General features: G+C 51.8%; 1 protein-coding gene across 4 annotated transcripts in view; it reads right to left on the bottom strand.

Annotated features, from left to right (window-relative positions):
- Positions 1-23418, bottom strand: part of GSG1L (GSG1 like) — a 185918-nt gene that overhangs the window by 29012 nt on the left and 133488 nt on the right. For all 4 annotated transcript variants that reach the window (XM_074346156.1, XM_074346153.1, XM_074346155.1 and 1 more), the window contains one exon: positions 6144-6255. In XM_074346156.1, coding sequence (XP_074202257.1) covers positions 6144-6255 — 112 coding nt within the window. The remainder of the gene's footprint in view (positions 1-6143; positions 6256-23418) is intronic.

Below are 23418 nucleotides of genomic sequence, written 5' to 3'. Positions count from 1 at the left end.
CTGGCCTGGTTTTTGGAGCCAAGAACAGAGTGGACACTGTGACACTGTTATGGGGGAAGGGGGTGGTGGGGGCGGATATCAACTGACTCTCTGTCCTCTGGGAGCTACAGAGGTGGGGCAGGGAAATGCCAGGGGACCAGATTCAGAGATGCATGGATGCTACCTTGAAATCTACCCCAGGCCCCTCTCAGTGGAAAGATTATAACTGGGGCTCCCTCCCTGCTGAGGGAGGCAGCCTTTGTCCACCTTCAGGCCAGACAGGCACAGAGTCCCTATGTGAGGCAGGATAAGACACAAATGCTCCATCCAGGCCATCCTCAGTGCCTGTGGACTAAAGGGACCAGGAGATGATGCGAGCAGGTTGTGGGGGCCCATCTGGTCCATCCATGGCAACAGGGCACCCGTGGGCACCACACTGCTCTCTCCCTGCCATGGTCTTAGAGAAAAGGAGGCCAGCACCACCCTCCTCAGGGGAGACGAGTAAGAACAAGAGCCTCCTGCTGACCACACAGCCTCTAGGCAACACCAGCAAACACCCTCTCCCATGGCTCTTTGGGGCCAAGGGTCTTAAAGTACCCCCTCCGCCACTGCAAGGGTTCAACTTGCTGAAATGCCAGCCAAGCCCTACAGAGAGGGTGGGGCAGCCTGGGGTCCCCAGAAAGGGAAGGGGTTAGCCTACTGTTTCCACAAGGTCATGGAGGCTGGAAAGAAGGGGAGAGGAAGGAGGAGGAGAGGGGATTGTGGTGAAGCTACCACATTACACACAGATGGGCCCCCAAAACAAACAGAGAGGCGCCACCGTCCTGGGACCTGGCCTAACTTGCTACTCTTATGCTGTGTGACCTGGGGCAAACTGCTTAACTTCTCTGGGCGTCCAGCTCTTAAAAGTTACAGCTCCATGATATTCCACTACCCTCAGTCTGTCAAGTGAATGCTCAGGATTGGGGTTGCACTGTGTGTGCTGGGGTAGGAGGGACCCTTTTCCCATCCCTCTCTGTTTTATTCAAATGCAAAACAGAAGTAGAAAGTGACTAGATTTCTATTCTCCCACTATCACCAGGAAAACTGGCATGTTCATTCCAAGCAGGGGTCACAAACTTCAATTCCTCCAGGGTCAGGCGGATGTCTAAGTGAGGAAGGTGTGGGTAAGGTAAGGCAATAGGGAGCAGTGGGGACTGGGGTAAAGTGGAGAGCATATGCCTCATCTAAAGGGGCAACCTTTAATAAGCTGAAGCCACCTGCTGCCATGTGACAACGTGAGTTAGGCACAGACAGAAACCTCGATTTTTATGTAAATTTTTTACCATTCTGTATGTTAGAAATAAATGATAATTAAAAAACAAACTGCGGCGGGCCAAACAAACCATCTACAGGCTGCATTCAGCTCTGGGCTGAAGGCACTTTGGAGCCTCTGAGGCTAATTGTGTGACTTGGACCTATGACCTTTCTGACCCTGCGTCTTCATCCCTCCAACGGGCAACCCCCCACCCCCGCCACCTGTGCTGGTCAGTGGCGGGACTAGACAGTTCAGGGCCTGTAAAGTGCCTCCCACCGTGCCTGGTACACAGTAGACGCTGAATGACCTTAATCTTATCTGTCCCCTTCCCAAGCCAAGCAGCCACCTGTGTCCCCACATACCTCCCTTCCCAGCGGCTTGCCTTGGCATTGCCACAGGAGGACCTGGAGAGCTAAGACAAAGAGTCGAAAAAGGAGCCGGCAGGAGGAGGGCTGGAGGGCCCAGGGGTGCAGGGCAGGGATGGGGTTCCACAGCTTAGGTGGGGCCCAAGGAAGGGAGTCGGGAGTAAGAAGAGGGTGCGGCCAGGGCTGGATCCCAACCTGGGAACAAACATGAACTACAAGTCTGGGGAGACTGGGGACAACAGAGAGCAAGGGGCTACTTACATGCCCACCAGATGTCTTCCACTTTGGACGTTTGGGTCACGTGCCTCTCAAAAAATGAGAGTGGCATTACTAAAAGGCCCCATGTCATTATCACCATTGACAATCATGGCCACTTACAGAGCACTTACTGTGTATGAGCACTTTAAGAGCTGGGTGCCACGTGGTCCTTACAATAACCCCATTAAACCTGCATTATTGTGATCCATACTCTAGAGATGAAGAAGCTGAGGCTCAGAGAGGATGGGTTGCTTGCCTTTAATAGCAACGTTCACAGAGCACGGTCCCTGTGCTCAGTGCCTCGCCAGCGTTATTTCACGCAGTCTCCAAAGATGGCTCCCCGTGAGCCAAGCCTCCTGGGATTTATGCTTTGTGCAGCCCTTCCCCCTTGACTCTGGCCCCATCACTTGCTCTTGAGCCAGAGAATGCAGCAGAAGTGACACTGTGTGACTTCTGAGGCAAAGTCATAAAATAAACTTGTAGCTTCCACTTGGCTCTCTTAGAATGCTTGTTCTTGGGACACTCCCCAGGGCCCCAGCCACAGTGTTTGAGAAGCCAGTCCCACTGACGGCTCCAGCAGACCCCTAGCACCAGCCAGGACTGACTGCCAGCATTGTGAGGGGCCCTCTGGGACGCCTAGCGGGGCAGTGCCCCAGATGACTGAAGCATCTTGGAAGACCCCAAGCCAGGACCACCCAGCTGAGATCAGTCAATCCAATGAATCATAAGACATAATAACACATTTTTGTTTTAAACCACTTAATTTGGAGGTGATGTGTGATAAATCAACAGAGGACTGGAATGCCACTCACAAGAGCCCCATGACGTAGAATCTCGAGCTGTACCCATTTTACAGCTGAGGATACTGAGGCTTGGGGAAGGTAAGTGACTTGGCCAAGGTCCACAGCTGGTGAAGGTCAGGATTAGGATCTGCTCCCAAGCTGTCTGATCCAAGAGGCCGCCCCTCTACCACCCCTCTGCGCTGCCCACAGTGCCCAGCAGTGCTTGTCAGCATGAGGCTGGAACTCAGACTGGTGGACTCCTAACCACAGAAACTCTGCCTTCCTGTCCAGGTGTCATTCTGGGAAGCTGGTCCTCAGAAGCCCCAACTGATAAGCTCCTGCAGCCAGTTCCTCCTCCCCGCACTAGGCCGGGAGACAGAGGCTGGCGCTGTCATGCCTGGGAGCTGGCCTCCTCCCTGGTGGGGGGTGGGGACCAGAATCTTGACAAATGGCCTCGCACATATTAAACAAGAGAGATGACACGGCCTGGTCCTGGCAAGGCCCCAAATGCGAGGGATGAAAAATGGAGCTGATCATCTTGCAGGCCTCAGTGACAAGGAGAAATGGATCAGCCATGTATAGGGGCTGCACATGGGGGCCCGGCCTTAAATAAGTCAAATGGGAATTGGGTGCCCCTGGGGAGGCCAGCCCCTGGCGGCTGAGGAGCAGGGCAGGAAGCCTGGCTTCTAAAGGAAGAAAGGTTCCTGTGGCCAATACCAGCGGGCTTGGCTGCAGGCCAGGGTGGAGAACCAGGGGCTGCTGGAAAGAGAGGGCTGTGGAGGGAGGGGGTTCAGAATCCCTCGCAAGTGACCCAAACTTTCTGAGCCTCGGTATCTACATATGCATCACGGGGTAATTGTGGGTGTTAAATTTCATGTCAATAATGGTAATATTAGAAGAGCTGGTGTTCACTGAGTACTTACATGTGTCATGTGCTAAACACACATGAACTGTCTTACTATTACTCCATCACCTCGGAGAAGCAGAATATAGAGGTTGAAAGCTCCAGAGCCAGACTGCCTGGGTTCAAATCCCAGCTCTGCTGCTCCCAAACTGGGTTACCCTGGACAGGTTACTTAAGGTCTCTGTGCCTTAGTTTCCCCTCCATGAACTACCTACCCCACAGCGCTGTTGCAATGACACATCAGTGGTTAATACATGCGAGAGGTTATTTTGCACGTGGTCAATACTCAAAAATGTCCGCTCTCTTCCTCTGTCTATTTCTCTAGCTCAAGGTAACTACCAAGGTCAAGATCTCAGGAAGGAACTGCTGAAGGGTTGAGGGGAAGGGTAGGTAAAAAGGAGTCAGAGCCTTAGCCGGTTTCCCTGCCACTGTTCTACTTAAAGGGATCAGGGACTGTGTTGACAGGTCAAGGTCTCTTTAGCTTGAAGGAGGAGGAGCCAAGCAGTGAGTAGGAAGGGGTGGAAATGGAGCAGGAGTCCCTCCTGGTCTGAAATGAGGTCTGTCACAACCATAGCCCCTCCTGCTCCGTTCTGACCACCCTCCCCCAAAGGTGCCCTCTCACCACCAAGGCTTCGCACCGGCCATTCCCCTGCTTAGCACACTATCTTATTCCCTCCTCCGCCAGTTTGCCTGACCAAATTCTCCCCCAAGGACCATCCCCAGGGGAAGCTGGGTCAGTGACCCCTTCTCTGTGCTTCCACAGCTATCTGTGACCACCCCCCCACCCCGCCTACACCACAGTGTGGTTCAGAGCATAGCTTGTTCACTTGCCTTCAACACTGTCTCAGCCACTGCTGGACTCTCAGCACTGGCTGCCCCCAAATCACTGCTCACTCAGCAAATATGTGTTAAATGACTGAGTGGATAAATGGCCCCCAGCCACCAGAACCAGATCCGGATGACCTGCATAACAGACAACTACGGTCACCGTGTTTCCAGCACGCATCCTCCTTTTGTTAACAGCTCACTCCACCCCCACCCCACCTCCAATTTCCCATTAGAGGACCTCTCCTCCGTCTCTCTGTCCAAGAGTTTGGACCACGTGACTCAGGCCAGACCAATTTGGCCAGTCCAGTCTCTTCAGGGTCTAAATCACTGGCTCGGGTATGGTCACATGACTTAAGCTAATCCAGCAAAGGTCAAGGAGGATTTGGGCTGCCAAGACTGGATCTCTGCCGGTGTTGCTACATTTGTAACACGTAAGCCTAGAACTGGGCTTGGTGACCACCTTTGCTACCACCTGGGAAAAAGCTGCTTGCGAATGAAGCCAACACTAAAAGGAATGAAGACAGAAATGGGGAGAGAATGACTGAGTTCCTGGTGAGTTATCTGACCACCTGGATCCAGCTGTGCCTGTAGCAGACATTGTGGTAATTCACCCAGCATCCATTCCACCCACTCGCCATGAGAGTTTTTAACTCATCCTTCATTCCAGAGGAATGGACAGGCTGAGCCAATAAGCTCATGACATTCCTTCAGCCACGGTGATGATTCAGGAGGGAGAAAATGACCTCAGGCTCATCACAGGGAGGTTTGGGACTTTCACGAATGTTAAGGAAAGAGAAACTCTTTCTCCCCCTGTACATGAAGGAAGAAGCGCTGACCTCCAAGGAGCTTTCTCACCACTAGGAGGGAAGGCCACCCAGGGACAGAGTTAACATTGGGAGTAGCAATGCTCAGGTAACCACAGAGACAGAATTTAGCCCTGATGACTGTGACTCTGGATCAAACGTTCCCTGAAGCCCATGCCCAGCTGTGCTTTCCGTTTACAGGAACCAGTGTATTTACTTATTGATTTGACTGAAGTGGGTGGGCTTTTCTGATATATATATATATCCCTGCTGGCTGACCCACCTGGATTTTTCAGTTACATGAATTAACCCTTTTGTTTATTTAAGCTTGGGATTCTATTACAAGCCAAAGACTCCTGCCAGATCCTGCCTTTCTTTTGCACGCCATGCTCTGAAGTGCTGCCCCCTGCCCCCTGTATTCAGAACCCTTCACTAGGACCTTGAAAGCTTCCATCTCCACCTTCCAGAGCAGCCTCTAAGGCAGAGGTTGGCAAACTTTCTCTGTAAAGGGCCAGATAATAAATATTTGAGGCTTCGTGGGCCATTCAGTCTCTGTCATGACCACTCAGCTCTGCCACTGTAGCGTGAAAGCAGCTGTAGACAATATGTCAATGATGAGCTTGGCTATGTCCCAATAAAACTTTATTTATGGACACTGAAATTTGAATTCCACATAATTTTCGCATGTTACAAAATATTATTCTTCTTTTGATTTATTGTTAAGGAATAAAAAAATGTAAAAACTACCCTTAGCTTGAGGGCTGCATAAAAACAGGTCACCACCCAGAGGCCACAGCAGGCCCACCTCAGCTCCAGGGTCTGAAAGCATATTTGGCACCCACCTTCCTCTGCTCTCCAACTGGGCTGAACTGCTGAAGCCCCATCACGCCTTGGGGCTCTGGTGTCTGAAGGCCAAAAGCCACTTACCAGAAGGACCACCCGTAGTCCCAGGAATGCGGTCTCCAGTCTTCAGGGCCGAGACTCACGGTGACCTGGAACACCTGCGTGTACATCATGTGGGCTACCATTCCCAGGAGGCCTGTGGGGGTGAGCAGGACAAGGTGTCAGGAAGCGAGATGGGGCTTTGTCTGCCCTCTATGGGCCTGTTAGTGCTGGACCCCCAAGGAAGGGCAGTCAGCAGGACCAGGGCACAGAAGACGGGAGTGTGGTGGTTTTTTAAGCTGGCCATGGAGTTTGAGTTTGAACCAGTGTAGCCCTGGAGAAATTTAAGCAAGGGAGACACAGAGTCAGATCTGTATATGGATGGGCAAAGATTTTCAGTTAAGGACCAGATAAGTAAGTATTTTAGGCTGTCTGTGCAACTACTCAGCTCTACCATGGTAGCGCACAGGAGCCACAGACAGTACATAAAAGGATGCACATGGCCGTGTGCCAATAAAACTTTATTTATAAAAGCAGGCGGGCTGGATTTAGCCCGTGGGCCATAGTTTGCTGAAACGTGTGTTAGAAGGTCATTGGGGAGAAGCTGCTTAGAGAGTGTTTTTCAAACTGCAGGTCTTGACTCACTAGACTAGTAAGTCATGAAATCAACTTCATGGATTGCAACCAGAATTAAAAAAAAAAAAACAACCAAGAATGGAATGGAATGGAATAGAAATATCTGGTACCATTAAATGTAGCAGGAACAAATATCGTTTTGTGAAATTTTTCAGTTCTATAGATGTGCGTGTGTGTGCACGCAGCGACTGTAATATGAAACATTCTTCTGTGGCTCTTGTCTAAAAGCTTGGAACCCACTGGCTGGGGGAACTTCTGATTCCAAGGGATCTGAGACGGAATACTTTCACACCATGTGTCCACCGTGTAGCCCTGGGCAAGGGACTTCACTCCTCTGAGGCTCAAATCTTTCAGCCCTAAGATGAGGATTCTGACAGGTATGGCAAAGAGTGATGGACATGAGGCAAGGCAGCCTCCAGGTCTGCTGTCTCGCAAGTATGCGATCGTTACAGTTACCAGGATTATTATAAACATGGGGACCTTGCTCCATGTGGACTGCGGCATCTGGAGCCCTTGTGGGTGCCACAGTGTGTGGCCACCTGACATGGACCTGACTAAGATGGAGTGATACAGTATTGATGAGGAGGAGGGAAAATGTAGATGACTGGAGAAAGAAACCAATCATGCATGTGCACCAACTGTGTACCAGGCACTCTGTCAGACTCTTTTATCTCCATTATTATCTCTTTTAACCTTCATAACAACCTTCTGAAGTAAGTATGATGATGTGGGCCATGCACCATTGTTCAGGCTGCCCACTGCACAACTCCATCCTTATGGCTCCATTCACATTATAGTCCATGTGCATGTCACTCCCCGGAGTTGAAGCAGAACCACATCTCTGAGGCTGTCTATGGTAGCCTTGAATATGATTCTTCCCACCTCACAGGTGAGAAAATTGAAGCTCAGAGTGATAAAGTCTGTCCCAAGTCACAAAAGGAGTAGATGGCTTAGTTGTAACTGGGGCCCAGATCCAAATGCTCTCAAAGCCAGGGCTCTTCCCATGCTGCCTAGAATGCACCTATCCTCCCCTTGTTGCCTCAATCACCCTTTCCCCTTGGAGACAAGAGAAGAGATGGAGATAAGGAGAGGAGGGGCAGAGACAAGAAAAGACAGAGGTAAAGAGGCAGAGTGAATCCTAAAACCCAGCCCTGGGGGCAGGAGTGAGGGTGAAGGGGGACATCCTGTGTTCCCATAGTGTGAAGGTTAATGTTTAACAACAGGCTCTCCGAGGGAGAGAAAAATTTTTAAAAGCTATGATTTATAGCATTTGAATTTCCATGCTGTAAATAATCCCACCGTGGCCAATTTCAAGCTACCAATGTGACATCACTGAAAGCAGAGCAGAGGAGAGATGTGCAGAGTTGGGGCTCGTGAGCTGAGCCAGCAGGCTCTAGCACACCTGTCTCCCTCCAATCACCTGACCCTAGGCCCCATGGAGACAGAGGACTCACAGCTGGTTGGCTGTGTCTCGGGGCTGGGGTCAGCCCCTCATGGACACTTCTCACTGCTCTCTGGTCTCAGATAAAGGCTGGGGGGAGGGGGAGCACTTAAGTCAGGAAATCCAAGGAGAGGGTGACCATGACAGGTGATGAGGTCCCCCAAGAAGCCCCTAAAGGCTCAGCCTTCCCCAGGCCATTTCTGCCCATCCTTAGTGGTGCCCCAGCAGGTATGCCAGAAACCTCCTGGGTCCCCTCTGCCCTGGCTCAGTAGGTTAGAAGGAGGAGACAAGGGCTGAGACACATGAATATCTTATTTTTTGTTACTTGACACAATTCCTGGTGAACTTCCAAGAGGTACCTAACATACCTACCTATTCTTTGGAACTGATGCATAAGATTCTTTGATAATGATATACCATATTTTATTTAGCCAATCAGTTGATGGTATTTAAATTATTTCCAGCATTTTGCTCTATAAGCAATGCTGCTATGAACACCCTTCTACAAGTCTCTGTGCAGACAAGCAAGGATTTCTTTCACGTGAACAACAAGAGGTGTTGCCGGGTCATACGGTGTATGCATTTTAAATTTTGATCACTGTCAGTGATCTGCTCTCCTGAAGAGTGGTACCACGTTGTACTTCCGCCAGCTCTGTGAGGACTCACCAACACCTGATGTTATAAGACATTAAAAAGTTTTGCACATTGCATGGCAAAAAATGACACCCCCATATTGTTTTAAGTTTTATATTTCCCTCATTACTCATAAACTTGGGCATTTTTTACCTATTTATTAACCATTTCTATTTCTTCTTTGACTGTATCCTTTGTTAATTTCCTTAAAAAAATTCTTTTTCCTTATCAACTGACAGAAATTCTTCATGTATTCTGGGTACTAATCCTGTCTGTTGTATAGACTGCAAATAGTTTACAGCTTGTCTTTTCCATATACAGCACATCTTTTTTTTTAAACTAATATCTTTTAATTTTTAGAGCTGTTTTAGGTTTACAGAAGAGTTGAGTGGGAAATACAGAGAGTTCTAGAGTTCCCATATGCCCCATCTCTCTGCCCCCAGAGTTTCCCGAATGATTAAGATTTTTCAATAGGGTGCACATTTGTTATAATTAGTAAGCCAACACTAATACATTATTATTAATTAAATGCATAGTTTACATTAAGGTTCACTCTGAGTGTTATACATTCTACAGATTTTGACAAATGCATAGAGTGACATGTATCACAACCCTGCTGTCATAACTTCTTCAGTTTCTTCCTCACTAGGCCAGCAGATGCCCTCTGAGTTATTGCCCTGTCAGTGCCTTGGTTTTTCCGTCTATAAAATGGGGACAATGGTAGACATGGGAAACTCCGGAGAGCATCCACTAAAAAAGAAAAACATTTATGAGAACAATGACTCCTTATACTAGGACAGCAGGACATGACAATATTTTACTACAAAAACTGGACCCAGAAGCTGGATCCAGACTGTTGGCAGAATAATTAATTTTCCAAATTGTTAGTTTAGAAAAGCATTAATTTCTCAACTGAATTCCATTTATTCCCAAATATGAAAGGTCCATGCTTTAAGAAAATTCAATAAATGAAAATGACAAATCACTCAAAGATAGCTTGTTGAGATTCTCTGATTACATTCTAAAGATTCTGCTTAAAAAATTGGACCCTCAACAAAGTTTCTGAAAGCATGTTTGTCCTGCGAAGTGAGGTCCACCACCAGGAGCATCTGCTGTAAGACTCCTTGGCAGAAGCAATTGTTTCCAACTCATTCTGAATTTAAAAGGGACTTTCTGCCGAGTTAAGGCACCTCTGAAATTAGCAGCAATGAGGCTTTCTGCGTGGCTACTGCTGCTTCCTGGCAAGGACCCACACCAGGAAACTCACAGCTGTAAATCTCTCATCATGGGGTTTCTGGAATCTCCCACTCCTAACACCACAAATGGGATTCCCAGCCTGTGTGGTGAGGCAGGCATGGCTCCTCTCTGCCCCAGGGGACCTTGGAAAGCATCGGGTGGCGGGGAAGTGGGGGATGCTGGCCGAAGGCTCAGAGCCAGGCTGGATGTGGTGGCACCAGAACCCAGAGCAAAAAAGAGCTGCCCTGACTCTCAGCCCTGCCCTCTACTGGTCAGACTGAGGAAGTCGACATCTGTTGCCAAGTTCAGAGGGGCTAGCCTGGGGCCAGAGTTAAGAAACAAGGTCAAGAGGGTCAGAAGGTGAGCCCAGAGTAAAGCAGGGGTGAAGCAAGGAGAAAGAGAGGGTCCAACTTCCAGCTCTGTCACTTACCAGCTGTGTGACTTTGGATAGATTACCTCACCTCTCTGTGCCTCAGTTTCCTCAACTATAATACAGGGATTATATATTAACTCTAATAGCACCTACCTCATAGATTGGTATGAGGATTAGGTGGTTTACACTGTAAAGTACTTAGAACAGTGCTTGACACACGATAAGCCCTACCTAAGTGTTTGCTGAATGAATGAATGAAAATGCCTAGGATTCACTACACAGGCCTGCTGGACTGCATGCTAGTCCAGGGACCAGGTCTGTTTTGCTCTCTACTGAATCCCTAGCACCAAGCCCAGGGCCTGGCACACAGTAAGTATTCCATCGTGTTTGCTGAATGAATAGATGATTCATTCAACTCAAAGCTGATTGCAAGGTGCTTGGGGAGCTACGCTGGCTGGGATAAAGGTCTAGGGTCTGGGATACAGGAATGAGCCAGGACAAGGCTAGATCTGAAAACTCTGGAGAGCAAACTGTCTACGTACAGACTCATCATTCATTTATTTATCATTCATTTCTTCAATCAGCCAATGAATATGCATCGATATTTTCCATATGCCACGCATTTTTCATGGGGGCGTCAGGGGAACTGACACGGACAGACGGACAATGCCCTGTTCTCAGGGGGTTTGAGGTTCTAGTGGAGCGACCCAGACAATGAGCACATAGATGAACAAGAAAACGTCAGGCAGTGAAAAGTGCCGTGATGAAAACAGAACAGGGCAAAAACGCATGCAGCTCACTTCAGAGTGGCTGGTCAGGGAGGGCCTCGCTTAGGAGGTGACATTTAAGGAGGGGTTTGAACGGGGAGCTGGAGGTGGTCTCATGGACGTCTAGGTCTATTCCAGACAGAGGGAGTGGCCACAGGGCAAAAGCTTGAAGGCTGCAGAGGCTGACCTGCGGGAGAAGGGAGAGAGGTCTCCAGCAGAGTGCGAAAGAGGAGGGGGCTTTGGAGACGATCAGGAAGGCGGGCAGGGGCCACAGTGAGGAGTTCTAGCCTAGCTGAGACACCAAGCAAGCAGTTGGTACTCAAGTTTGAGGCCCAGAGAACAGTCAGAGCTAGTGATTTAAATAATGTGTATGTTATTAGCATACAAATGTGTGCCTGGAAGAGACCACCTGGGGAGAGATGTAGGGAGAGAAGAGAAGGGGCCTGGGTGGAACCAAAGTTGACTGCTGGGCAGAGTAGGTGGAGCCAGCAGAAGAGGTTGAGGACAAGAGGCCCCGGCAGCAGGAGGAAACCGGAGTGCGGCATTGCCAAGGCCATGTGAAGGACGCACATCGAAGAGGAGGAGGCAGTTTGTTACGTCAGAGATGAAGACAGAGTAGTGACCACTGGGTTTGCCAACACGGGGGCCCTCGGGGACAGATGCTCCACTGGAATGGGCCAAGGAGATGGGGAGACAAACAGCCAAACAATTACAGAGAAGACACCAAAATTTGCTTGCATGGAGAAGCAGAAAAAATGGGGTGATAGCTGGAGAGGACCTGGGGTTCGGGGAGGGATCCAGGAGAGGGGAGACAGAGGATGGTGCTGTGCTTACCTAGAGTGCTAATGTAGACAGGGAGAGCCTGAGGGTGCAGAGAAGCCAGACAGCCATTGTAGAAGCATGAAAGAGAGAAGGTTCTGAAAGACAAAGGCGCTGGCTTTGGATGGGAGCTGGGACACCTGGCCCAAGGGAACGGGAAGGAGGGTGTGCGAGTGCAGATCCCAGCACTGGGGCTGCTCTGTCTCTCCCTCTCCACCAGGAGGCCAGGCCTCCCGCAGAGAGCGAGACAGCGGATGTGAGGAGGTTTGAGGAAGCAGGAGAAGGTGGGAAGTGGTCCTTTTGGAGCATGGGAAAGCTCAGACAAACCGCGGCAGTGTGTGTGACCGGCGGAGCCATGCCACCTGCCTGTGAGGCCTGTGTTCAGAAATTTAAAGGGAGACCAGGCAGCGTGGCTGTGGGATTCAGGTAGAGGAAGAGGAGTCAGCCTGGCAACGCAGAGTGGTGCCTCCCAGGTCTGGAGGACACACAGGAGTGCCAGGCCATGATGCCCCCCACCCCGGGTAAGGATACACAGATGCCCAACTGAGGTCGAGAACGCCTCTTGAATCTAGCCTGCCTCTCGCATCTAGCCTGCCTCTCTTTTGCAGGGTTTCGATGTATTGTGCTAGTGGCATGCTCCATTTAATTGAGATATGAGGGAGGTAGTTGACGAATTAATTTATAATTGAATTTATCATTAAAGATGCTGTCCAAGTTATTACTCAGAACACTCAGGGAGCATTCGTGTCTAAACAAATATCCTTGTGAATGTGGGCACTGATCTGGATTTGCCAACATCCCATGAATGTCATGTCAGGGAGTAAGACAGAGGGGCTGGTGGGGACCTCAAGGAAGCTGAAATCAGATGAGATGGGGCAGGATGGCAGCAAAGGGAAACCCCTGTTAGGACAGCCTGACTTTTGGTTAATCAGTCATTGAGCATCTATTGAGCACCAGGCCATCTTCTAGCTGGGGAAATATGATTGGGAATGAATGAGCTGGCTTCCAGTGCTCTCAGGGATGAGAGAGACAAAAACCTGGGACCACAATGTGGCAGGGCAGCCAACAGGGAAGGCCAGGCACCTGCAGGAACCCTAGCTGGACTCCTAGGGCAAGTTTGGGTGGGGAGGTCAGGAAAGGTATCTGGAGGGGGTAACATTCAAGCTGAGAGTTGAAGGACCTGAGGGAGCAGGAGGGTGGACCAGGCAGCGGAGGCAGCTCCAGGAGAGCCCACAGGCAAGGTGGTTTGTGCAGCCATAATGGGCCGTAGGTAGGGCACGTGGGTGGAGAGAGTGGCTGCTGCTGGAGGGGTAAACAAGACACTGCAGGAAAGTTTCCTGGGGAGTTTGGGCTTTATCTCGAGGGCAATGGGCAGGAATTGCATAATTGTAAGTTAGGGGGCAAGGACCAGTCATGCCTTTTTTAAAGACCTCTCTTGCTGCCGGGTGGAGAACAGACTGGCAAGAGGTTGGGAGGCAGGGAGGCCAGGGAGGCACAGCTGCAGCAGGAGAGGACACACAGCAAGGCCAAGGGCGCCGAGGTTAGGAGGTGGGCGGGCAGGTGGCTGGAGGGAGCCACGTCTGGCACAGCTGAGATAGATGGGTTCCCAGCAAAGCCCTGGGCACTGGAGAGCCCTGACTCAGGAATGGGGACGGGACTGGGAGAAGCTGGTGGGACTGACCCAGTTAACATCAGCACGGAACATCCTCCAACAGAAAGAAAACTCCGAAGTCAAGGCTGGCATTTCATGACACCAAGCAGCTGGGGGCAGAGGGAAAGAGAAATCCCTTATCCAGGTATATCTAAAACATACAGAGGTTTGTCCCTGCAGAGACCAAAGGCTGACTCTCTCGTGCCCTTTGGCCTGGGGAGGACTCCGCACAGCCAGGTTCACCTGCACTTAAACCCATCCCCAAGAAGCTGAGCGGGTGCTATGTTTAACGCTTGCCCAGATCTATTTTTAAAGAACAGGCTATTTTTAGACACTCTCCCAAGAACCAGCCGCCTCTCTTGGTAGCATATTTCAGGGTTTTGAAAGTTCCTCCTTACACATAACCTAAATCTTTCCAGAGCAATTTAAGCTAATTTCTTGCTCTGCCCTCTGAGAACAAGATGGGGGTGAGCTGGTTGGCATCTTTCTGAGCGGAACCTTTCCGGGGCTTGGCAATGACCAAGTCATGCCTCAACTCTGTCTTCTTGGCACTAGATCATTCCAGTCGCTCCGCCCTTTCTTCAAAGGTCTCCTTTCAGTCCACTTGAGTCATTAGCACCGTTCCTGTTTGGATTCTGACCATTTCTTGATTTGCCTCTTAAAGTGAAGTGGCTCAAGTCGGATGTGGCATTTAATGAGGGACCTTCCCATGTCAAGGTTTATGGAACCCCCACCAGCCTTGTCCACCAGGCTGCCTCCATCTCGCCCTGAGCCAATGAATGGGCTCAGAACCACCCCCACCCCGCCCACCGTGGGGGTCTAGAATGAGTCCGGAGGCCTCACCCCCAGTTCTCGGTGAGACTTTGGGTGGCCCAGGGCAATCTGGTGGCGGATGATGGGTTTTTTTCAATTTTAGTGCCAATGTCCCCACGCCCTGCTTCATTTGGGCAACTAGATGTAAGACCTCAATGGCCCCAGCTGTCGCAGAGGACTGACAAAGCAAGAATCAAACTCCTGGCTTTGGGGATTTCAAAAGCCTCCGTGCAGGTGTTTGATGAAAAGGTTTGGAAGAATGTATGATCAAGCAGAGCCAGTTTACTCCCCCCTCCACCTGGAGGCCAGGTAGAGTTGCCCCCCTGGGGGAAGTGGAAGGAGGGGGAAGAGGAGCAGAGGACAGTGGGTCGCAGGAAACAACGGATGAAACTACACAGAATGAGCAGGGCAGCCCCAGAGAGCCTCCATCCTTCACCCCATCCCTAGGAACACTTGGGAGTGAAGTTGGCTGCCACAAAGGGTCCTGTCCCAATCTGAGTGGACATGGGACAACATCCTGGGAGTCAGGCCACGTGCTCACAGACCGGGCCAGTACATCCCGTTCAGAAGGAAGCTGTCCACCTGGATCCCGGCCCTTGACTCCCATATGACTTTTCCCGTGGACAACCCCCATCGTGATGGCCTTGGATGCTGCAAAGCCCCCCAGGATGGAGAGTGGACCCTCTCACCTAGAAGATGATGGTGGGAGGAAGAAGAAAAAGTCCCCTGGACCATGCTTGGGTTGGACTGAGTGAAGCATGCTGGGAATCTCACACAGATATCCAGGGCAGAGGCAGGGGGCGCATGCTCAAGTCATGGTCCTCCCCCTTTCTCCCGTGTCCTCCTCCCACATCTCCACCCCAGAAATTCACACGCCACGGCACGTGGTCTTGACATTCGCCTGAGCTTTGGACTTGGGCTGCTTCTGTGGGGAAGGGCTCTGACCCTGGGCATGACGTTCCCAGCAGCTCCCAGCCAGCCCCACGCACAGTCTCCAGGCCCTTCTGCTAAACGGAGATCCCTGAGCGCTTAGAGCAGGGTCCGGAGCGGTGGGAGCAGGGATCAGACTACACGGCAGAGGAGACAGCCAGGGTGGACGGCCCTCTCAAGCCTTAATTGTGGCTCCCCTCTCCACGCGCCCTACTAGATACAGTGGCTGAGAGTGAGAGGGACTTATCATCTGTTGCCTAAGCCGGGACGCTTTTGAGATGAACAGGGGCGCAATTAAAAATTACCCTGGGACAAGAGGAATACCGGCTCTGGACAATGACGGCAGAAGAAATGAATGAGGGAATGAGCCCCACTCTCTCCAGGGGCCCCTTCCATCTGTGGATGGCCCCTCACCTTTACCAAGGGTATTCCCCTCCACCAGGAACTTTTACACCATCTTTTTGGTGGGCCCAGCAGTCCTCTTCGTGTGCGTCCATTTCACAGGTTAGAACTAAAGTGGGCTGAGGAGAGGTTATGTGCCCAACAGACAGTGGGGAATCTGAAAGCAGAATCCACAACTCTTTTTTCTGCCCAAACTTCTTTCATTCATTTATTCCGCACACACCACCACCTGCTACGAGCCAGCACTGGGCTGGGGGCTGGAGAAAGAGATGAATGAGGCAGATACGGCCCCTGCCTGCTCCAGGCTCTAGTTGGGAGACAGACACAAGCAGAAAACAACCTTCGAGGGTTGGAGGCTTAGGAGGTGGGGGGGCAGGGGCCATAGGAGCTGACGTCTGGAGTCCTCTGCTCTGGGGGTCAGGGAAGGCGTCTGCAGGGCGGGTGTTCCAGCTGAGCTTGAAGGATGAAGCGCAGTTAACCAGGTCAGAGCTGCCGGAGTATGGGGCACACCTCTCCGGGGTGCTCAAGCTTATTTTAGACCAGGAGCTCTAAACCTCAGCGCTACTGGCATCTGGGGCCAGATAACCCTTTACTGTGGGGGTGACCTGCCCTGTGCGCGGCAGGATGTCTACCCATTAGATGCCAGGAGCATTCACCTCCCCCTTCCCCTAGTGGTGACCACCCACAATGTCTCCAGACATTACCAGCTGCCCCCAGGGGAGGGGGAGGGGGAAAAACTGCCCCAGGGTGAGAGCGCTGTTTTAGATGGACACATAAACATCTTTACAATGGCAATGTTTTTCTTTTTACAGATTTACAATTCCCTTCTATTTATTGCAAGTGGTACTGGCTTTTTATTTCCAGTTGTGATCTGAAGCTTCCTTTCAGAATACCTTTAAGTTTCAAAACATGTGACTGATTTAGAGAAAAAGAATGCAAAGTCAATGAGGGCACGTGGATGTGGAGGGAGAAGGCACAGGCCTGAGGGGTGTGAAATGCGGAGTCAGGTGAGAGTGGGGCGGGCAGCACCCCAGGGAGCTGAAGGCTGGGCGCGTGTGTGTGTGTGTGTGCACGCATGTGTGCGTACATGCATGTGTGTGTGTGTGTGTGTGTGAGATGCCTGGGAATCCCTCAGGGAGATGCCATCTTGGAGAGCGCATCTCTTCCCTTGGAGCTCAAGGCCAGCTTTCCTCTTGCCTGACAACAGATTGTCTCTCTTGGGTTGGGCACCAGAGGAAGGAATTGGTTAAACTTTCGGGGCCCAAGTGACATGAAAGATAAGAATTTTTAAACCCTCAAAGCAGGCTCTTTGAGGCAAGATGCTAGCGTTGTTAAAGGCATTGGGGGCCCTGAAATCAGTGGAGGTGGGGGCAGCACGCTGGACAATCCCGTCTCACTGTCCTTCTAGGGCAGGCCCCCTCCCTTCAACTTTTTTCTTTTTCTACCTCTGCCTCTGTCTCCTTCTTTCTCTCTGTTTCCTTCTATCGCTGCCTCTGCCTCTCATTCTGTGTCTGGTTCTCTCTCTCTCACTTTCTCATTGTCCCAGGAATATCAAGTTACATGTGCCCAAGCAGGAAGCAGCCCCCCTTCACCTCCCGTTTGGTCCATGAGGGATCTCGGCCTGCACAGAGAAACCCAGGATGGGTCTGGGGCCGAAGTTTCAGGCCGCCACCTCACCCCCTGCCAGCTGGCTCCTGCCTCAGCACACAGTGAGCAGAGTGAGCGGAGTCCTTCATAAACAGCCTTGAGAACATTCCTCCCAGGGCTACCCTTCCATCCCTCTGTCCTCCCATTAGCTGGAATGCAAATCCGACCTTCTGGCCAGTTACATCTTAAGTGCTCTGAGCTTCCACACTTTCCTGCAGCGACGCTGTGATACCATCCAAATAGCTTCATTGTCCAGGAAGCTGCCTGCGCACTGGGAAGATGAGGCAAGTCGCCTTGCTGCAAAACCTCGGGAGAACAAAACCTCTGCACAGCCCTTCCCTTCCCTGGGGACTTTACAGTCTGTAAAGTACTCAACTGTCCTGTATCTCATGTAATCCTTACCTCATCAAGAAAGCAAAGTTTTGGTGACACCCTATTTAACAAAGGAGAAAGTGAAGCTCAGAGAGGTAAAGCAATCCACCCAGGGTCACACAGCATAAAAGGAGTGTGTTTTGAGTTCAGGTCTAGATGTTTGATCCTTCCATCACAGTCCCTTCCATCCATTCAATTCAGTCAACAAGTATTTATTAAGCACTTACTGTGTACCAGGCACTCTTTGTGGTTCAGGAAATAAAGGAGCATGTAAAAGAAGCAAGGTCCCTGCCCTCACGGAGCTGATGTTCTTATGAAGGAAGACAGAAAATAAACACAGAAGCATATTTGAAATTCAGAGTTTAGCAGATGCTGTGAAGGAAAAGAGGGGACAGGAAGAAAAGAGTCTGGCCAAGGATGTTAGGGCGGGTATCTTTAGGAAGGTGACCTTTAAGCTGAGATCTGAAAATTTTGAAGATTTGGGGAAGTTAGGCCCAGGTGGTGAGAAGGACAAGCACAGAGGCCTTGAGGGGGGAAGGAAGCTGGCTGCTCTCGGTTCAGGAGCTGAGAGGGCGGGAGCCTCATCTCGTGGGACTGTGTGCTGCGAGGAGGCACTGCAGGATCTGAAGGAGGTGGGGGCCGGGGCACTGTCAGCCCCTTCTCCTCCATGAGTGAAGCTGGCTCTGGGAGCCTCTCTGCAGGCCCCTCTCCTGACCTGGCCCAGGGGGACTCACAGAGAGGCCTGGACGCCAATGGACAGCAGGTCCCACCTGGCCCCGCTCTGTCCTGGGACAGGAACCAAGATGGAAGCCTTCAAGACTGGGACCCAGCCACACACGTCCAGGGTGATGGGAGGACAAGGCAGGAGTGAGGCAGCGCAGCAAGCTCAGAGCTGGGTGTCACCCTCCACCGGTGCTAAGAGCGCCCTCAGACTGCCTGGGCAGACGGGCGCCCATGGAGGACGGCGAGGCAGGTGTGTCACGTGCGTCACCTCCAGGCTGACATCACAGCCTTTATTCCTGTCGGCCCTGGCGTCCCTGCCTCAGACCCTCAGCATTTCTCCTCTGTGCCTTCCTTGGGCGGGAGTGGGTCTTCCAGCCTCTCTTCTGAGGGAGACCTGGGACTCAGGCTGGTCCTCCCACTAGGGGTCCCTGGTGCTCAGAGCGGAGATTAAGGCTGGGAGGCCCTCAGACTGCGAGGGGCCAAGGCTCCGCTGTGTCCGTGAGCTGCAGAGGAGCAGAGGCAAGTGAGGGGTGGCTCTAGGCAGCACCCCCACCCCCAGGGGGGCCCTGCCTGCCCCAGCAAGGCTCAGCTGTGCAGCCACAGAGACTCCCAGCCGCAGGCTTGGCTACCCTGCTCCGGACCTGGGCTTCCCAGAGGTGGGGTCTGCGTGTGTCTCCCTTCCCCAGGCCTCGTCCAGGAGTGGCCCTGTACGTTGCACTCCACCCTCAAGCTGATAGAGGCCTTCTTCAACCAAAATGCTAAGTTCCATCCCAACGGTTGACTGTCTTCCAGGGCTCCTGGGGATACATCTTCCCCGTCACCCCACCCCTGCATCCCAGACTAAACCATCTCTCCCACCTCCCTTTGCCAGTTGGGCCTCGTTCCCCAACCTGCAGACCACTGAGATGCTGTCATGGGAGACAGGACAGTGTGAACTCTGGAGTCCACACTGGGTCCAAATTTGCTTCCACTCAGTCCAGGATCTGCCTAGGTCCAAATCCTGCCTCCAACACTTACTGGCTGTGTGACCTGGGCAATTCTGTTAAATGCTCTGTAACTCGGTTTCCCCATCTAATTATGAGAATGAGCCGTGGGTACATGTAGTCATGTTCTACAAGTGTTGGGGCCATGCCAGTCACTGTCTATGCTCCCCCTCGAAGAGCCAGGTTTTCCAGATAAAATGACACCATCACAGCGTCCCATGCAACCTGAACCTTAGAGGAGAGGAATGACTAACATGATGACAAGAAAAACAGAAATCTGGCCGGGTGAGGTGGGGTACTGAGAGCCACCAGGGGAAGCCTCAGGCTACAGGGGATGGAGCACCAGGAGACCTGAGATCAGGAGAGTCAGGGCAAGTGTGGGGCACAGGGGTGGCTCTGGGTGATGACCCAGATCTTGCCTGCTCGTCACTGGTTGACTCTTATGTGGCTCCATCCCAATGGGTCTCAGAGCCTCAGGCTTCTTCAGGACTTGTGTTTGTCACGTGAGCAGTGTGTGACTTGGCTCTATCCAAAGAGAGGGGAATGAGGGGCCAGCAGTCCCTCATTCCAGCCCCCCAGACTCCCTGGCACACCTGGCCAGACACTGCTGACCTTCAAGTTTCAAACACTGGTCAGACACCTGCCTGTCATCTCTAGACAGCCAGCAATGTCCATCTGGCCATCCAGCAACAAAGTGACCACTGGCTTGAAATCAAGCACACAAGGATTAGAATCTTAATTCTGCAAATTCCCAGCTGTGTGTCCACGGGCAAGTTACTTAACATCTCTGAGGCTCACCTGGGAAGAAGAGTTAATATCTAATCACATCTACTCATACAACCAGTATTCCTTGAGCAGCTATTTGTATGCCAGATATTGTCTTAAGTCTTGGGGACACCGTGAATAGCAAGACAGTGTCCCTGTCCTCATGGAGCTGACATCCAAGTTGGGGAGACAGACACTAAATAAGTGATTTCAAGGAAGAAACAGAGTGAGGAGACACAGTAACTGGGGAAAGCTGCTTCAGATTGGATCATCAGGGGAGGCCTCTCTGGGAAGGGACTTTAAGCTGAAACCTGAGCATAAGGAGGAGTTAAGTCATGCAAAAGCCTGTAAGAGTCCCAGGCAGAGGGAAGAGCAATTGCCAAGGTCTTGGAGTGGGGAGAAGGGGTCGGTGTGGCTGCAGCCTGGGAGCCAGGGGGCAGCCAAGGGTGCAGGGAGGTGGAGAAGGACCAGCTCAGGGAGGGGCATGGGATTTTATTCAGAACACAGCAGGAAGCCATCGGAAGGCTTTAAGCAGGGGAGGTGACACTTCCCCCATTGCCAGTCGCATTATACAGAAAAGCACAGGGCACAGGGTAAGTACTTGATAAGCGCTGGCTGACTCTTAGGTGGGCTCCAGCCCAGTGGGTCTCAGACCCCCCAGGCCTTGCCAGGCCTTGTGATGTCATGCGGTCAGTGGGTGGCTCAGCTTTATCCAGAGAGGGAGCGTGGGGGCCAGGGAGGAGAGCAGCAGCCTCTGCTTCCCAGCCTGATGCTCTCTGAGCTCTGCCCTTGGGCACATCCCGCCAGCCGGCCCCCTTCCCAGAGACAAATGATGGACAAGTACAAACTCAACTCATTGTCTCAAAATAGCCATCTGGGAAAAGCCAACTCCTGTGAAAAGCACGCAGAAGACCCCATTTGGGAGAAGAGCTCTCCAGGCGTGGGGAATTTCCATCAAGGGAAGTGTCCTCCAAGGGGCTCTTAGACTCCCCGGCCACCTGGAGCAACACAACGGCTGTCTGCGGGGAGGGGGCTGGATGGAGGAAAGATGGGAGCCCAGGCGACAGCACAATGTGAAACAGCCAGGATGGGACGCCAGGCCCAGGCAGGGACCAGGGGAGTCGAGGGCGTGGAGGACCCTCCAAGGAGGCAAGCAGAAGGGTCAGCTGTCAAAACTGAGAATGCACCTTCCTTTTGACCCAGGAATTCCACCTCTAGGAATTTACCCTCAGAGGTATTTGCACATGTGGGCAAAGATAAATGGACAAGGATGTTCACTGCAGTAGAAGACTGAAAACACCCTAAAAGTCCACCAACAGGAGGCTAAGGATTGAAAGAATGGCAACAGAAATCTGTGTCTCCATCCCTGACCTCAGCTCCTGCCCACCTTCCCCTCTCTCACTCCTCTCTGGCCACTGTGGTCCAATCCTGTCCTAAAGCAAGAGAGCGCCTGGCACATCAGTGACAAGATGGAAACTCCTGGGAGCAGAAGGTGGGGATGGCTCCTGCCTAAATCAGTCACGGGCAGTGCAGACTGGCGGGCCCCACCCCACAAGCTATCCCAGGTGTCCCTCAGAGTCTCCTTCCCTCCAGTTATTGGAGAACTCCCATCTCTCCACTAAGCCCCTACCTGCCCTGTGTAGGAGACTCCGGAGTGCAGCCTTTTCCCCTACAACAGGGCTTTGGCCCTGCCTCGTTCCCTACCCAACCCCCTCCCCCAGGGCTGGATGCTATGCCTATGCAGCCCCAGCTGGCTGGAGCCCTGGCCACCAGGTCCAGGGTAAGACAATATGCTCCTCCAGAGGCTCTCCTGCTGCCCTGCCCACCAACTTAATTTCCACCAAGGCCACACCCCCCAGGACCAGCCACGCCCCTCAGAGTCCAGCCTTTCACGGAGCCAATGCCGGGCCCCTCCTTGAGTTTCCCCAGAGACCAGGCCCTTTAGCACCTGGCATCTTTTGCTACACTCACTCCACTAAGACGGTTAAAACCACTAAAACCAAGCAGCTTCAGGACCGTGGGTTTTACTTCCAATTTTTATTAAACTTATTAAAATTCTTGCCTCCTCCTTTTCCCCCCAAAGCCCAATTTCTGCCTGGCTATGTGCCTGGGGCCAAGCTCATTTGTATGAAAGGCCCAATGGCCTGCATATTCTCCCAATCCTCGCTCCCAAAAGCAGGCAAAGGATGTGGCAGAATTTCAATCACCACGACCAGCCTCAGCGAGGCCAAGGACAGACGCAGCCTGTCCCCTGAGCCCCACCTCCCGAAGACACACTGGCTGCCCCCCAGCTGACAGGTCCTGGTTCTCTTCTAGAATCTTCAGACCTCTCTGCCGGCCCCTGACTTGCTTCTAACACTCCGATTCATTCATTCAAATAACATTTATTAAGCATCCTCTATATGCAAAGCATTGGATCAGCTACTGGGGATACAGCTGTGAATATGGCGTGGCCACTCCCCCGAGGCTAATGAGGAGGATCACATAAATAGTGAAGTCAAATCAATTATTACAAATACAAAAATAGAAATATACACAGTCACGATCAAAAACAGGCAGCCCATGGGCTGAATCCAACCTGCAGATGTTGGCTAGAGTTGTAAAGAACGATGAATTTTGGAAGGCAACATTTAAAAATCTGGAGGATTTCCATTAAAATATGGGAGTTTTGGCTTCTCTTATAAAACAATCAGAAAATCTGGCAACACATTTTGAGTCCACATTTCCCCTGGATGACCCTCAGCTGGAGCTGATCGGAGCTGTGCCCTGGTGTCCACTGTCTCTGTCCGTGGCCTTTGCCACTCTTGCAATATCCCCGGCCACTCATTCATCTGCCTTTCCTTCCAGGCCTCTGAAGGCATTTACCTTTTCAATCCCTGGAAGGGACCTGAGGGAGAGAAGAGGTCAGTTCTCCCCGGGCTGCAGGAAAGGCGTGGAAGGGGAGGTGAGCTTCAAGCTGCGCTGGGAAAGGTCAGCATGTGTTTCTGGAGAGGGGGTGGGGGAGGTGGGGAAGAAGGAGAAAGGCAATCTGGGCAGGTGCACAGCCCAGGCAAAGGCAGGGAACAGAGGAACAGCCAGTTCTGGGCCTTCCCGTCCCACTGAGTTTGGCATTGGCTGCTCTGATGGGAC

Source organism: Camelus bactrianus, chromosome 18, assembly GCF_048773025.1.
Source record: "Camelus bactrianus isolate YW-2024 breed Bactrian camel chromosome 18, ASM4877302v1, whole genome shotgun sequence".
NCBI lineage: Eukaryota > Metazoa > Chordata > Mammalia > Artiodactyla > Camelidae > Camelus > Camelus bactrianus.
Note: the sequence above shows the minus strand (reverse complement) of the source record. Positions and strands in the feature narration are given on the sequence as shown.